Source organism: Passer montanus, unplaced genomic scaffold (genome assembly GCF_014805655.1).
Source record: "Passer montanus isolate IOZ18808 unplaced genomic scaffold, ASM1480565v1 scaffold8, whole genome shotgun sequence".
Taxonomy (NCBI): Eukaryota; Metazoa; Chordata; class Aves; order Passeriformes; family Passeridae; genus Passer; species Passer montanus.
Genome location: NW_024373256.1, coordinates 10,025,654 through 10,043,312, shown reverse-complemented (window position 1 = coordinate 10,043,312; position 17,659 = coordinate 10,025,654). Strand labels below are relative to the sequence as shown.

Below are 17,659 nucleotides of genomic sequence, written 5' to 3'. Positions count from 1 at the left end.
ACCTGCAAAGTAAATGTCACATTGAAGTAACAATTAGGAACATGTAAGACTTCAGGAGATGCTTGGCTGACCTTGGCTGGATGTCTCTTTCAGCAAAGTTTTTTGTACTTGTTTAAATAACTCTTCATGTGGACATTTCATTGCTATATAATAAGCAGCAATTCTTATTTCCACATCTTCGCTGGTTTCTTGGTACAGCTGAACTAATATAGCATTCTAAGAGAAAAATACAAAAAGATAAAGACAATTACGATTCACTCCCCTGGAACACCTTGTGCACTTTCAGGTCCTGGTGGGTTTTTTGTTCTCAAAGAGCTATTGCTATATTTATAGCTATTGCCTTATACCTGGAAAAGTCACTTTGTGTAACATGGATACATTTGTATTTATACATTGTCTACAGTACCTCATCCACAAATTTCCTGAACAAACTGTCATTATGACCGTGAAACATATACAGACAAATCTATAAAGGACTCTGCAACACAGAGCCTCCCCTGCCAGCACAATTGCTAAGGATGGTTTTATTCCACCATATGGGAGACCTGTCTGTTGTATCTCTAATGTGCTACAGCCAGTACACAGACAACAATGGCCAGGGTTTTGTTCATAAGCTATTAAAATCAGTACTTTTGGTCTCAATCAAAGAGCAGGCCAGCAACAAATTTATTCTGCTCAATATTTCCCCAGTATCAACCAAGATAACATTTTTTGTGAACTGCCAGGAATTAAGAAACTGGTGAGTAATAGTACAAACATTTTTATTAGCATTTAACAGCCTCAGTCCACCCAATTCAGCAGTTCATTTGCTAGACAGTGATGTGGTATATGACAACATATAGACTTGATACTTTGAATACATCCAATAAGCAACGCCAAGCTTCATAACTGCAGAATAAGGGAATCACACCAATCCATGCTGAAATTAAATTTTAAAAAGCCATAGAAAGGTGCTTCTCCAAGTGCAAGTCCATGTGGAACTTCTTATTTTTCTGGAGCAGGACTGTCAGCTTTACCCAGGCCAGCACTCCTGGCTTTGCCATTCTTCTAAGTATCAAGGTATTAGAGATAAACAAGTCTTGAACTTTCTTCCATTAAACATCTAACAAAATGTTCTAATTATGGCAGTGTATTGCAAATCACAACAAGCTTCTCACATTAATATTTTATGTTTTAGAGAATTAAACAGTGAAACAGACTATGGGAAAAATCAAGTCCTGTGGGTTCTCAGCCATAGCCCCTGCAGACAGAAGGCACCCACCAGAAGAGCCTACTTAAGAAGTCCCAAACACTGCCTCAGTCACTGGATGTGTTACCTCAACTGCAGCAAAGCTCCTTATAGGATTGCTCATCTGGGTGGTTCTACCCTCTCCTCCAACAGCAGAAGGGCTTTGCTGGAACATGCCTACTCTTCTTCCTTATCCATTTGTGTGTTTTGTAACTATTCCAAGTCCCAAATGTGTGGCAGTGGCAGGAAGCCATCAGTCACCTGTGACAGTAAATGACTCACCGTGGCCGCGCAGGGAACGCGCCGGAAGGCCTGGACAGCAGCGAGGCGGATTTCCATGGGATGGCTCCTCAGGGCAGCGCACGAGCTCAGAGCAGGAGCCAGCGAAGCCGCTGCCAGTCCCGCATTTCCAATGGCTTTCAACACCAGCTGCATCTGGAAATGCAAAGCAAGGTAGAACAGAAAGCTCTCCAAGTGCTGGCAGCTGTACATTGAATTTCATGGCACTAGCATTTTCTGTGCAAACACCTGTTTAAAATGATTACTGGCGATTTGGGGAGTTTACTGCAGCCCCTATTGTACCACCTATACCCTGGCCTTACTGAGAGGACAAGACAAATATGGACCACAGTTCTATTCTAATGCCATGTGGCATTAAAACATTGAACCTGCCTTAGACCTGGAGGAATACAAAAACATTTTTTAAAAGCCTACATTGCAACAGAAAAGCAAAGGTCACAAATTTTATGTACTGGAAAGGTTTTTCAAGTACTTTGATTTTTTGTCCCATTTGATCACAGATATTTTGACATTTTAGTGACTCAACAGAGTTCTGGACACAATAATTAAATTAAAATAATAATTTGTCAACAGATATGTGTTCTTCATATTGCTCAATGGTATGAAGTCCGCGTCATCAGGAAACCCAAGGCTTTTCTTTATTTCCACACACAAAACCACCCATACTGATAGGTTCCACTTATTGTAGTACAAAACTTTATCAGCTCATTCCTAGCAAGGCATATTCATTTACTAAGCTTCTGGAAATCCAATGAATACCATTTTCACCAAGTTCTATATCATAAAGGGAACAGAAAAGTAAAGCCCTATTTCATGTGTCTCTGTTCAACCAATACCTTGCTGAGATGTTCTGAATCTTGCACGGTACAGTTTCCTCCCAAAAACTTCCCAAGAGTCCTCATCACACTCTGCACAGCAGGTACAACACCACAGGAGCTGTGAGCTGAACAAAACCTGTGTATAAGAGCAGTTACTCCCAAGAAGCAGCTCTGGCTTGCTCTAGGTGACTTCAGCAAAGGCTGTAAACAACCAGAAAAGGAACAAGGTGTTTCAGAAAAGCAGTGAGAATTACTATTGTGATATACCACAGATTATAAAAGTATCAAAATATTTACATACTCAAATTGAACCTCAACAAAATTACCTGGACAGAGCTTTGTATAAATCTGTGAAAAAGACTGTTACTGTAAAACATAAAAATTATGAGCCATCTAGATTAATTACAAATTAAAAAAGATAAAACAACATCCACTCACAGCAAGAGATTCAATCATGCCCAAGGTGGGATTAGGAATGAATGCTAATGACCAGAAGAAATATTCTACTTTGTCTTCCTCAACTTCTTCAGAAGCTATGAGGTCTTTCATTAGGACAACACATGCCTCTGTGGCACAAGATGGGAGAGCATCTATTAATGGTTGCCTGCAACACAAGAAAAAAGTACAAAAAAAACCCTAAAATGACCAATATACTTCAGAATCACATAACAAGTCCATTGAGACTGGGCTTCTTTCAAAGTAAATAAAAGTCCAGTAGCTTAGCAAATTCCAGATTCCACAGAAATCAATATTAACTTCTGGTATAGTGGCCTTATAGAAATATGTTTCAGACAGGATGCGATGGAAGCGCATTGGTGTTTCAAGAATAGTACCTAACCAGATTTTCAAGAAAATATTCAGTTGCTTTCTCTGAGAATTGAGCCACATCATATCCCAGGTTTGACTTCTAAAGACTGAGGTACCTTAAAGCACTGACTTTTTATTAAGGTGGTTTTTACCTTTCATTTCACCTGTAACAGCAGTAAAAAATTAAAATATTAAAACTGAATTGACTAGCTTTTATTTCCTGAGCTCTTTTAGACCTTATCTAAGGGGAAAGCAAACATCAGCATGACAGACAATACGTATTTCAGATCTTAAGAGTCCCTCTGTAAATATTCTGTACCTACCTCCTGTACTGATGGAAGGACACTTTTGTATTAACTAGAAAGCAGTTAAACTAGATGGAGTAAAAACATCAGAATGTAATCTGCATGGGATTCTCTTTCACTCCTAAATTTAATAACCATATTCTGAGTAAAATTAGTCTATAGGTAATATAAAAGAGCCAGAGTAGTTTAATTACTATCTAATACTGAAGAATATTAAAGGATGAGAATAAACCTAACTCAAAACAAAATTTGCCCCTTTTGCATCAAGTAAAGATAGTGTTGCAAACATAAATCTTGGCATTAATTTCAAATAGGCTGATGACATTTTGTACTGAAACTACGTAAAATAATTGTTTCATTATTTTCAATTTTATGAAGGGAGAAAAATGTACTGATTTTAATAACACTAGATTTGTATTTCTGATAAGTCTCAAACCATTGGATCAGAACTATTCCTGACTGCAGAGGAGTAGGGTCTTGATCTTCAAAGCCACAGTTCTACAACTGACATAAACCTTCCTGAGATCGAGCAGCTACTGAAAGATGCAGCTCCACCACATCCATACTTCCAGCCTAACATCTGTCTCCTCTGCACCACAACTATTAAGGGCATTGAAGGTACAGAACCAGGTCAGCTTTTTCATAACAAATGGCAACATAAGTTTAAAAGCAGCAGAACTGATTTCCATCCAAGCCATGACTCAGGTTTCCCATTCACATTGCTTTGGAAACAGGAAATCTGGCTGTGGGAATAGGTAAGTCTATTTTGTACATAACATTCATTCAGTGAGGAGAGAATGTCATCCTATTACAGAAACAAGATCTGCAATACAAATTATTCCTTTAAAATGTTCCAAATTTAAATCCAACATTTGGGCACAGATTTAAAACACTTAAATATTTGCAAAATATTTCTTTCCTGTATATTTTTGACTGCAATTACTAAAGGAGACTTACCAATTGTCTCTGCACTTAAATGATGATCTTTGCCATAGTGCTCTTAAGGCCTCAAGAGAAAGGTGTCGAAGCTCAAACACGAGAGCCATGAAAAGGTCTGCAGTCTGTAAGTGCACAACCACAGCTGTAATATTCCTGCTGTGCAGAAACCAGTTTAAGAGAACAGAGCACAAGAGGTTATGCTGGCATTTCCATTAATTTACAATGTAACTTGAGACTGAACCCTCCTTTCTTCCCTGTGTCCTTACATTCCTTCCTCATTTGCTTTTCTGCCCAGACTACAAACATATATGGGGAAGGGCTTTTGCTTTGGATGCCAGTCAGTCATTCAGACAACAGTCCTCAGTGACCACCACACATACCACTGGCATACAAATGAATAATAAACCAAAAGGCAGCAGTGTGGTTACAATCCAGAAGAGAGAGTCAATCTTCTCTGAGTTTGTACGGCAAGATCCTGATTTATGACCAGAACTGCTGACATAGCTTTGACACAAATGAAACAATGGTCAAGCTAACTGTGTATTAATCTTAGGTTTATGTGAAAGATCATTTAACTGAGGTTTGGGCAACACTTAGAAGTTTCACTTGAGAACACTTGGGCTGTGAGAAATTTTTCCATCTTACTGGGGAAAAGCCTAGGCAGAACTGCCTTCACCTCTGCAGGCAGCACAGGACTAGCTGGAAACAGAGGCAGAAGAGCTGTTCTCTCTCACTAAGAGTTGCTACATCATACAGCAGCTATTTTACCTGGCATTTTAAATGCTAAATAGCACACAGATGTATTCCTCTGAGACCTGATCCAAAGTTCAAGAAAGAAGATAGGTCTCATTACTTGAAAAAAATAGCAGAATGTTCAATACAATATCTTGTATGTTCATGTTAACTGAATTTATAATATGTAAGTTTTAAACACCATCCATGTCAGATTCACTTCAATGCTTTATTCACCTCAGATGTGAAAGGCTTAGACATAGGACTAAATTTATGGTTCCAAAGAAAACATTTTTCTTTACGTAAAAATCATACAAACAAAGTCTAATTTCACTAAGTCACATTTCCAAAGGTTTGGGGACAGGCCTACTTTGACTTTCTGACCTTCCTTCCAGGACCTACTCCCAAAAACAATGAAAACATGGAATAACCCAGTGCCAGCATTCAATTTTAATTTAGGACTGCCAAGCCATTTTCAGTAACAAGAAGCTGTCTTTCAGTAAGAAGTCTGAGTAATTTCTCACGGTTTTGTTTGATAGGCTGAGGGAGTAATTTGACAGATCCAATATAGATATAATTTATGGTTTTATTCTTTTGGGATTTATATTATTGTTAGAAATAATATAGAATTTCATCAAATTAAAGCCTGTTCTCGTATGTGAAACCCCACCTATGTATTAATTCTGTTAGCATTTATAATTCCACGCCCAGAATTCAGATAGATCCACATGCATTCCCTTCTATTCCATTCCATCCCCTCATTATCACTGAGGTCTCTTTTAAAAAGAAATTCCAAGCCTGGACACTATGGAGCTATTGACTAATATTGGGGGGGCAGAGGATCCTCACAGACTCCTCACACAGAGCTGTGTGTGCAGTTCATGCTGAGCCCAAGTAACCCATCAGCTGGAGCTGCAGCATAGGTCAAGATAAAACTGCCAGACTGATGTACTTTCATGTGATACAATTTTAGACTGCAAACTGACTTCATTCTGCTTCATACCTGCTGACTAGACAAGCTCTCATCTAATAACTCCATGCAAAATTTTGCAGAGAAGCAGCTATTTTTACTCTCTAATAATACATCTTTAGAATGAACTGTCTGACCAGGTGGGCTGTTTTCATTTTTTAATGTTGGCTGCACTGAAATTGAGCTGTCATTACAAATTTCTCTCTTTGTAGCATAATAATAACAAACTACATTCAAATCTGACTCCTGCTCCCACTTCTGGAAGAAACATAAGAAAGCCTGGCTTTTATTCTCCATAGAAGCTTGATTATCCTTCTACCTGCAGATCTGCCATATTTAAAAAAAAAAGAAACTATGTAAAAGCAAGCAATGCTTTTAGAATGCCCTACAAGAAAAAAAAAATCCCTAAAAATTAAAACCAACCAAAAAATGAAAGCTCATGCCCTGAGAGTAAACTTAAAAAAAAAAAAAAAAAAAAAGAAACTAGGTAAAAGCAAGCAATTAGAATACCCTACAAGAAAAAAAAATCCCTAAAAATCAAAACCAACCAAAAATGAAAGCCCATGCCCTGAGAGTAAACTTTTTTGGGTCAGACTGGGATCTAGGAGCAAGGCAAAGCAAATCTGACATACTCTTGCCCACCTTGCTCAGTGCATACACAGCCACATTCACCAGAGCTACTGACCAAGCACCAAAACCCAGCCAGTGACTGGAAATGCAGCCCCAGCAGAAGTGGTGTGACAGGCTTCTCTCCAGCCTCTCTCAAGAGAGGGTCCCTTCTCCCCATCCCTTTTTCCATTCTTTGTCAGCAGGCAGCTTGTTCACTTAATGGTCCATTAGTTAATCTACATCCGCATTGAAACTCAATCTTGTCTCATAATAGCATTAAAAAATTAAACAACAACTTTGCTTCCTTGGAAATGACACCATCTCCACCTCCATTTTCTCATCCCTTCACTGTTTTCCCCAGAGCTGGAGAGTTTCCCTTCCATTTATTCTTGGTTTTGTGTCTTGAAAGAAATGCATAATCTCACCTCATTCAGAGTCAAACAATAAAGGGACAAACAAGCTCTACATGCATAACAGTGCAGCTGTCTCCCAAGCAACACTGTGGGCATTCCCATAACTTCTTTCTTGGCTCAAAGGACATTTCATTGGTTGAAATGAGGGATGATAAAGATTCTCTTTGAAATGTCTGGTCACACAGAAAGAACACCCTGAAACAGTGAAAATGGTTGACAACCAATCAAACTCTCTGCTGGGACAGGCACATGATGAATAATTCACTTCTCCTTTAGGCAGTGGCACAGACAGCAGCCACTTGTGCTAATCTTAGTGATTTAAAAAACAAATTTCCCACACATGAAGCCAGTAGGCCTTTCTGGAGGCAGAAGAGACATCCCACTGTCACTGGGAAAAATGATCTACCATTCTTTCAAAGACATTGAATTAAGAGTGTTCCACAGAAGGTAAGATTTAGACAAAGTTGCTCAGGTCTCCTGCAGTAATTTCTTTCTTCAACGTTTTCCAGGCAGTATGTGACCCTCTAGTCTGTGCCTAAATGCCATTTCATACTGCTGTACACTGACAATCACATGGAATCAAGCATTATCCTTCCCCATGAGGAAGGCCTGCTCTTCTGCTATATTAGCACCAACCATTATTGTATGGATCTCATAGCCCTCCACAGCCCCAGTCTCCATAGCATGCAGCTAAAAGAGATGGCAGACCTGCTTATAACTCAGACAGAAGCCTATCCCAAATATTGCAACACTCGCAGAAGCCATCAGCTACTTTCTCCACAGCCCCATGCCCAGCCTTTAGTCAGGTCAGCTATGATCACCATTTAACAGGCTGGGAGTAAGGTCTGGGGCTGGAATTTATCACAGCTGATTGAAGGTGCTGGTTTCAGCAGCTGTGACTTATCCTGCTCCACCCTGTGCCTTGCCCTGAAGTCTCACACACAAAACATGAACACCTACCTGTGCTCATGAATCACAGGGGACACTAAGAGAAAGGTGAACACACCCAGGATATCACTGCAGAGCTGCAATCCAGCACTGCATGTTTCTCCAGTCCCCATAAAGCCTCTCCTCCATCCCTCAGTATCAGTGTCCAGCCCAGGGGAAAGACAGGAAGAGCTTCTGTTCTTTGACATGGGACTTAATCTAAACAAAGGAAGGTGAGGGACTTCCATGCTGGGTCTCAAGCTTTTTGTTAACATCACTTGTACCTATGTGCATTTACAGGAGAGATCTCAGCCTCTCTGCACAGAAAATAACATTGCTCCAAAGTACAAACAATCCGACAAGAACCTCAGAGGACAGAGTCAGCAATGAGCTGACTAAACTTATCACTGCCAAATTCATGGAGGTACCAATGCCCTGTTTAGGGCCTCTCCCATTAGACCATACTTGTTTTTTAGCAATATCCTGACCAAAAATTACTTAAGAGAGTTTTCTTCTGTTTTCATGTTTACATTTTTTCCCTTATTTTTCTCTGTAGGAGCTTCACTACTAGCAAGAACCACTCTATTTGAAGCACAATGAAGGGATATGAAGTGTCCTCTGTTTGCCCTCAGCTGATCTCAGGTGAACAGTGATTAAGCACCATCATCTGTTGATCCTTCTGTCTTGTACATAACAGGTGTTCTTGATAACCTCTGACTTTCAGAGATAGGGATGTTCATTTCAAACACAGAGACAATTACTGACTGATTCAGCTGCTGCCAGTATCAACAAAAAATACAACACCCAAGTGAGCTAAGGAGACAGGCAGCCACACTCACCTAGAATGATGGTGATCATAAAAAATACTTAAGCCACTACCTGTTCCACATGACCAGAAGATCCACCCCATCTTAGCAGCATTCACCAATGAAAATGTCAAGGGGGCAGAGATTCCCTCTGGACCCAAGCAGCATCCCCAGAAAACACAGTGGTTGTTAGAGTTCATCAGAAGCACAAGGAGCCCACCAGCCACGACCAAGAGGAAAGGGCTTCATGTGCAAACAGTTTTGAAGGGATGAGGCAATATAAGGATGGCAGAACTCCAATGAACATGGAGAGTACAGCACTACTGGGGTAGTATTACACACTAAAGCTGTAAAAGATGTGTTTTGTATAAATAAAGTATCAAAACTGCCAGTGACAACCCAAACCAGATACTTTATATGCTTTTGTTTTTTCACAGCAAAACAAAAATTTGGGACATTTTCTTTCAGATTAATTTAGAATATAGTTCAAAATTGCTTTTGCCTAATATTCAGGGGGCTACAGGATGTGTTAACTCCCTCAGTGTGATTTACTGCTTATGTAAGAACATGACATTTCAAAGCATTTTCTCTTTTCTAATTCCACATTTTAAAATGTCCAAAACAATGGAAGGCTTCATTATTTCAAAATTGCTGCTCTCCTGGTCACCTCTTATCTGTGCAGGAGAATTCTCAGCCCACAAAGAGCTTCCCAAGGAAGCAGAGGCTGTACAGCTTACCTCATAACTTGCACTGTGTGCTAAGCAAAGCTTCCACACCAGTTCAGTCACTTCTGCACCAGTGACCTCCCTCTTAGTTACCTCCCTTTCATAGAGAATGCTGGTCACATACAGATCCTCAGAGTCCCCTGGAACAAGGAACATAAAGGAAAAATCACATCTCTGGTGATTGGTGGTCATTTGCTTTCCAAGGGGAAAATTTCTCTCTTACACAGTTTCTCCCTGTGTAAGTATTAATATGAGTGCAGTCAGCTTGAATTTAAGAACACAACAGAATAAACACAAGTGTGACCCAAAAGAAAGAGTCAAAGAAACAAGAATTATTTCTCTCTGTATGAATATTAATATGAGTGCAGTCAGCTTGAATTTAAGAATACAACAGAATAAAGTTGGGTCATAAGTGTGACCCAAAATAAAGAGTCAAAGAAACAAGACAAAGATACACATAAAAAAGCCCTATTTTCACCCATCCATCCCTTAGTACGGCCCTGCTACTTTCCATTCATCACCTTTTCCAATGTCATCTAATCATCAGACTCACACTTAACTACCCAAAAAGTGAACAGGAGATCTAGGTACAAATTAAAATAGATGGCTTGGCTCTGAACATCTTCCTGAGGAAGAATGCTATCATCTTATATTGGAATAATTGCAAACAAAGTGTCCTGGGCATTTGGGGATTCCTTTTAAAAAAGAACCAAACAACTATTTAGAAACATACAAAAAATCATGTTCCTCAATATTTATAGTTGAACTTTGAAATCATTCCTCAGGAAAGGCACCTGTTGACTTCGGTGAAATCATTTTCCTAAGAAGAAACACATAGAGCAAAGAAGGAGCAAAAATTAAAACAGTTCTCAGACATGGCATGTCCTTAGCTCCATTAGGACTTGCAATTATTTAGGCTCCATTCACATAAAAACCAGGAATTGTCCACAGACCTGGGAAGGCTGATGCTCGACACAGAAGGGCATGAAGTATGTAAAGTAGATAAAGGGGAGCTAGCTGCTACAGACTGTCATTTTTGGAAACCTACCCAGTTTTGGAGGTCCACACAGTTTTGTTATGTAAGGCCCAAGCCCCCAAAAAAGGAACAGCTCAGCCCAGCCTGTAAAAACATCCACTTTAAAGCAGTTTAATACATTAAAGGTGAAAATCATGGGTGCAAAGAGTTCTCACAGGCAAGACAAAGTCACAATATTTTTCTAGGAAATAAATTTACTTTACTTTAGCAGAAGCATAGTCACCTTTGTTGTAGAGTGTCTCTGTTTCCACTTGCACGAGCCTGAGTGCAGACAGTGTCTGTGTCTCTGCCCCGCTGCCCTGCTGAGGGAACAGCGTCACGCGGTCGGACTCGGTACATCTGGCCTCCTCCAGGACCCCATCCCTAATGCTCTGGACACATTCCAGCTGGGAGGACAGAATCTGCTGGTCAGACTGAGAAAAACAGATACTTCAGGAATATTCTTGATGACCTGTGTCAGCCTACCCAAGCTTTCCTCTCCCAGCTTCACAGAGGGTTCCACTTCTGGGACAGTGGGAAGTCTCTTGTCTACACCTCCACAGTGCCCAGCCTGTGGAGGTTTATGCACTCCTTATTTTAGCCTAGTTTTTCATCACTGAAAAAACTAGGAATATTCTTGATGACCTGTGTCAGCCTACCCAAGCTTTCCTCTCCCAACTTCACAGAGGGTTCCAGTTCTGGGGTAGTGGGAAGTCTCTTGTCTACACCTCTGACAGTGCCCAGCCTTATTTTAGCCTACTTTTTCATCACTGAAAAAAACTGCTATTAACTGTCAGCATCAAATGGTGTCAATTCATTTCAATTCACAAAGCCTCAAAGTTAATCAGGTATTTTTGGTCAGCAAGGTAGAAAAAAAGCAAAAATCTGGTAAATTATGAATAGCTACTACAATACAAGAAACAGGTGATAACAGGTGATACTCACCTAATAAAAATAGTACAAGATACAAACATTGACTGTATTTTCTGTCAACAGTGGAAAGTTGCAAGTCTGGCATTTAGAAAATCTTCTATATTTCCAAAGTTTTCTACAAATAATAACTTTCTTTTTCTAATGTATTTTTTCTTATCTCTCAATTCTTCCCTTCCACAGACTATTTGCAGTTTACCTCTGTAACTTATTTTAATGAGAGTTTAATCCAGGTACCCAACAACCTCTTGCATTTATACTGTAACATTCATCAGTTACAATGCAAATTTGCATTAAAGTCTGTGAATAACAGACATTACACGGAAAATAATATTCACCATTTCTTTGCTAAAAACTCAAAAACTTTGGGCAGACACTCTCTTCAAATGAGTCAAAAGCAAGAGGCAGTGTCATTCTCCAAAACTTACTGACACATGAGGAAGAACAACAGACTGCACAGAAGTCAAACCAGAAGAGCGATGGGAGCAGAGGTTTAGGTCCCTTGTCTTTACAAGAACGGGACCCTTTCGCTGATACCTGGTTGGGCATACTCCCAGGACATCCACCTAGTAACAAACACGCACTGTTGAGTCACACATGCACACAGAAAATACAAGGAGATAGATAGTGTAGGTTATTGCAATTAGTATTAATTATTAATTTTTTTTGTAATAACAACAAAGATCTAAATTCTCTGTTGCAGAAGACCAGTTTTGCCTCAAAAGCCATGAAAAGGCAAATAATTTTAAAGACCTTGGTGAAGCTTATAGTAGCTAGGCTCTGTTAGTTTGTTTAATTTCACTGTGTTATTCTGAAGATAAATACAGACATATGCTTCTCCATTTAAAATTTTGTGGGCATGAAGGGAAGCATAAATTCAGAAGAGCATTACTAGGCAGAGTAACTTCAATTACAATTATGGGTGTGCCAAGCCCTACTGCAGAACATCTCTTTAAGCACTGACACACAGCAACAGCCTGAGATAATTTTAGAACATTCGCTACAAGAAACAATCAGATGACTGCCACTGTCTGCTGAACCAAGTAGCATAACTCTTTATTTATTTACAAGTGGAGTAGACTTAACATGTACAAGAGCTAGGAGTCACCTCAGAGCATGACTGACAGTCTCACCTCCTCAACAACAGCAGCAGCAGGGAGTCCTGGGGCTGTCTGCAGGACACTGAGAATACCTCGTTTGATGTTCAGTGCCCAGGTCTGTTCACTCCTCACAGGACAGAGCTTCAGAACTTTCCCATCATGGAAAGAAAAATGAAGAGGATGCTGTTCTAGTATTTCCCTGTGATAAAAAGGTTTGTCATTTCTTGCTTCAAAGAGTGCGAGTCAATTTATGACATTAGACTTGGATTTTCCTCAACAGAATTGTTCTTCCACAATGGATCTGTCTCACTCTGTACCTCTGTTCTTTACAGCGAGCCTCTATTCTTCATAAACTCAGCTTAACCCAAGGAGTCCTTAAAAAAACCCTGTGAAACCCTAAAAACAAATCCGCTCAAGGTAATTATAGCATCCTCAACATAACTGCAACACTTAATAAAAGCAGTCCTGGCAAATTATTTACGAGTAAATGTACTTAATGGCAATGATTCTTGTTTAATTAAGAGAGAAATTCCATTTTATTATTCAGGGTGCCTTTAGCTTTGGTAGGCATGTCTGAATTGCAAAGTAACTGCACCATGCCTCTTCAGCTGTGATGCACACAAGAACAATTGCTTCCCAATTAACCCATATCTTCCTGCTCTGCTAGGTGTAAATACTCAGACTCTATTCCAAACTTATTCCCCAATCTTTGCTGTTAGTACACTTCCTAATGGCTTTTACTATCCCAGACTGAGTGTACAGTGTTTTCTACCTTTCCAAGGGATCACTTTTTAACATTGATTTTCACTCCTAAAGTAACATACTTTAATCATATATTTTCTCTCTAAATGGGGAAAAACAAACCATCCAAAGGAAGAGTTTTATTGTAGCCCAGTGGTCAGCTCCCAAACAGGGAGCTAGACAGTTCATCTGCACATTAACTGGGGCACTACTATTCATCTAGTCAATCAGTCACAGAGTAAGAGACAAAACTTCAATACACAACATCTGGATAAAGTCCTTCCAGAAGAGACTGCGCATATAAGATAAGGGTTTCTGAACTCCCAGGCAACTGAGCCTGTTTTTGCTACTATCTGTGGAAATTACATGCATGTTCAGAGGACAAGCTAGACTACTGTATATTCACAATAGGCTGAGGCAAATGCTAATAAGGCTCACTTGTCTGAATAATTATTCTGAATAGCCAAGCTTGACTGAATGCTTTCTTTGCTACCTCTCTTTTTTGGCTTCTCTGCAAAGAACAATACACAACTGCTCTTACTGCTATGAAAATCTTGCAAATAATTTCGCAGAAGATGTGCCTGTACACTCATTTGAGCTCTGATACCACTGCCCATAGAGAGAACACAAAGTTCTTCCTGATGAATATAAAAAGCAATGCATTTACCCCAAGCTTGCTCTTTTTGACCCCTTGAATTGAGTCAATTACCTCAGCTCTCAGTGTTGTTTAAAGGCTGAGAATCCAAGTGGCAGGACAAAGAGGAAGATTACAAGGCTGAGCTTAATCAGACAACAGAACTGCCTTTTTTTTGATGACACAAGATCCATCAGTTCTCTGGGAAAATGCCAGATTTCCACAGTTTGAGATCTTTTTGTATGGCCATCTACACTAGAGACTATACCTTGGCAAGTCAATGAGAAACACTGACATATGTTATGAATGAGCTACTAAACCCAAAAACAGGAAAGGAAGAAAATCTCATTGGACAAATAAATGAAATATAAATACCTTGGAAGAAAAAAACCCCACATTTTGCCTTATGATAATCTTCTAAACCAAGACCTTCTGAAATGTACTGCAGTACTCTAGAGCCTGTAGAAGTAATATCTGCAGCTCTGAGAGCTGTGATCCACACGTGCTGCTAGAGGCCTGGTGATTTGTACTCAAAATAATTTGAACTGTCTACCATCCAAATGGTTTTACATACAAAGGGATGAAAGGTACACTGAAGAAAAATTGGACCAAATGCCTCTCATTGTCTCACTTTTGGTTATGGTGCTCATATCTGGATCCTCTTCTAAAAAAAAAAAAAAAACCAAAACAAAACAACCAATACCCTTAAAACTAAGAAGAGTATGAAGCAGAGTGAACAGCATCCAGTCAAGCTGCTGCTAGGCCATATAGTTTTCAAAAACCCCAAAAAACAGACCAATTAGAAGGTTTTCTACCTTAGACTGTCCATTTCCATCAGAGACTCCTCTCTGGATGCAAAACTTTTCTTAATCTGTACATCTTGCACCTAGGAGCAAAGATTATAGGCAATACATTTCATTGTCAAGAAGAACTTGTGGATTTATCACATCAGGATATCCACACCAAACATCACAGACTATGAACAAAGGTTCAGTGTTGCAACAGAACTGCATTTGGCCTATCTTCAGGTGGCATATCTGAGGCAATTTCCAGAAAGTTCTTCTATGAAGAAGTTTCATTCACTATTAAACACATTTTATACAGCACTGTTATATCCCTTTTACCATCAAATCACTAACCAGTTAATTTTTATCCATGTGCTAGGACAGGGATAACTGTGCTCTTCTTTGTTGGCCTTGTGTGTGTATTTAGTGGACACATGTCAACCCCCCAGCAAAACCAGTGAATTATCCCCTCTGTTAACCTGAAGGAAAACCCAGACAGCTGAGAACTGATTTTCCTTGCTGCCCTGTAGTTCTAAAGCACTGTAGTTCTCCACCTGGCCTGCCACAGGGCTAACCCTAGGAGAAGCTCTGCAGTTTGAAACTGCCCTGTTGCTGCTGTCACTGAGACAGATCTCCTGTTGTGATGAATGGAGTGCTCCAAGACTGAATTTTACACTGGGCTAGGAATGGCACCAATCCAGCACATTATACAAGTTTCTCAAGTTCTCTTTAAAATGTTAGCTTTTTAAAAATTATTACTACAGATATGAAAGTGGTTTAAAGTAAACTAAGTTCCTTTCAAGGACTGTCTTTAACTCCAATTCTGCACTTCATAAAACAAAACCATGAAACTGTTGTGTCACTTAGAAAAGAAAACAATTATTTGCTTAATCTACCTTTTAAAACTGCCAAATACCTAATTTCAAGTTGTATTGCATCAAAGCAATACTCCAACTCTAATTATGAGATCCAGAACTGAACTGACTTTTAATTACAAGAAAAACAAATGCTTGAAATGTAGCAATAATCCCAAAGAAAGATAAGATTCCACATCAGCTCATCTCAATCAGTCAAGCAATTATAACAATACTTACTTTCAAAACCATCTGGCAATTCCCCAATACTTCAATGATCACTGTGCACTCCAGAGAGATGCCACTGCTTTTGTAACTATTTCCCTGCAGGAATGTGTTGGTGGCTGCTGAATACCTGTAGCTGTATCTAGCTCTTTTGGGGAAGTATGATGCACTGTGTCCTAGGAAATAAACAAAAAAGGGAGGTGTTTTTTAAACTTCTCTTTCTCTCTATTTTTTTTCTATCTTTTAATCTTTCAGCCACAGAAATCAGATAAGTAAAGGGATGGATATTCAGATTGTTCCCTTCCCACCTGGACTTTCAACTGAAAGAACTGGGTTTCTGAAAACACCCTGTGTGCCAGCCATAGCTCCCGTAGGGTGGGTGAAAAGACTTCCCCTCTCCCAAGCACATAACCTCACAATTTTCTTCAAGGCAAGAATTTAATTTCCAAGGGCAGAGCGGAAATGTGATGAATTTACAGCATGATGCTCTTTTGACACCTTTCAGAGAGCAGCAGAGCAGGACCTTCACCACAGCAAGATGAAATAGATCTGCTCTTCATGCCTATGACTGAGCTTACTCCCACACTGGTTTATTCCTTTGCTCAGCTCTAATAATTAGGAGTTTTTCAGAGTTCACAGAATGCAAACTTCAGGCAGGTGTGGGCCTGGTAAACCTTGGTGGAACTTCTCTGCTACTTCCACGAATGCTGATCACTCAGAGATAAGTATCACTCTCCTCAGAACACAATATCCCTGTGCAAGTTTTCAAATTCCTCTTTCTTCATCTTGTTTTACTCACCTGCACATTCTGCAGAACAGGAAGCTCCATAACTTAACCTCTCTGAGGATCCTGCAATGACAGGTAACAGAACAGAAAAGTGCTGCAAATTTGTGTGCAGCTCAACACAGACCTGTTGCTTCTGAACTTCAGTGAAATTACTGAAAGCATGGTCCTCAAAACAAATAACTAAATCCATGAGAGTTGTTCTATAAAGTATACAGACTGACAATCTCACTATTTCTGTTGCTTTCCCCAGAATGCTGAAGGAAGATGCACTATTTAATGCATCCTCTCCAAGGAGGATGCTCTCCCACCTGCCCAGTATGACCCAAAAAGCCCAGTAAAGCAAACTGCTACAGTACACTAAAAATCCAGACAAAGCTGCTGCAAGAATTACTACAAACCTACAAGCTGTAACATAATCCTCTGTAGTTTTGCCAGTGAGAACATTTCTTAGTAGAAGTATTCTGCATTGAGAGAGATCAATCTTAGCAGAGGAAAAATTTCTTCTACTTACTACCTGAAGTTCCAGCCACAACAGCACAGAGTAAAATGATGGTGAGCAACCCTGTGGCCATCGAAATCACCTCCTCAGACCAGAAGTCAACACAAACACATCAGTTCTGCTCTCAAAGGCACCTCTGAGCAAGGCACTGAAAGAAAATTTCCTTCACAAAGCAGGAGCTCACTATTTCAACTCCCTTCTTCCTGACAGAGGAGGGGCTCTGGCAGGGCAGCCTGCAGAGGGGAGGGGGAGGTTGTAGTGAGGGGGAGAGACAGATACATCACCACTGATCCCATCCCCAACAGCATTTCAGCCTTTTTGCAAAAGAAGAGAAAGAGAAGTTAATCTATTAGAAATCCCATAAAACTGCAAGGAGAAAAAAATAGGTACATGGCATCATAATGGAACAAATGCTCAGAACAATCCCATGTAGTGAGTTTAAACTAAATTAACAAATGTAAAAGCCACCCTAGCAATCACTCATTGACGATTAATCAACCAAAAAGCACA

General features: G+C 39.8%; 1 protein-coding gene across 1 annotated transcript in view; it reads right to left on the bottom strand.

Moving 5' to 3' along the window:
- Positions 1-16,707, bottom strand: part of LOC120513072 — a 73,584-nt gene extending 56,877 nt beyond the window's left edge. Inside the window, exons 1-12 of the mRNA XM_039732052.1 lie at positions 16,663-16,707; positions 15,879-16,039; positions 14,815-14,885; positions 12,658-12,823; positions 11,953-12,090; positions 10,839-11,028; positions 9,592-9,719; positions 4,416-4,519; positions 2,785-2,950; positions 2,365-2,547; positions 1,511-1,663; positions 72-216 (exon numbers count right to left, since the gene is read on the bottom strand). Of these exons, the coding sequence (XP_039587986.1) occupies positions 72-216; positions 1,511-1,663; positions 2,365-2,547; positions 2,785-2,950; positions 4,416-4,519; positions 9,592-9,719; positions 10,839-11,028; positions 11,953-12,090; positions 12,658-12,823; positions 14,815-14,885; positions 15,879-15,890 (1,456 nt within the window). The 5' untranslated portion in view covers positions 15,891-16,039; positions 16,663-16,707. The remainder of the gene's footprint in view (positions 1-71; positions 217-1,510; positions 1,664-2,364; positions 2,548-2,784; positions 2,951-4,415; positions 4,520-9,591; positions 9,720-10,838; positions 11,029-11,952; positions 12,091-12,657; positions 12,824-14,814; positions 14,886-15,878; positions 16,040-16,662) is intronic.
- Between the last annotated feature and the right edge of the window lie 952 nt (positions 16,708-17,659).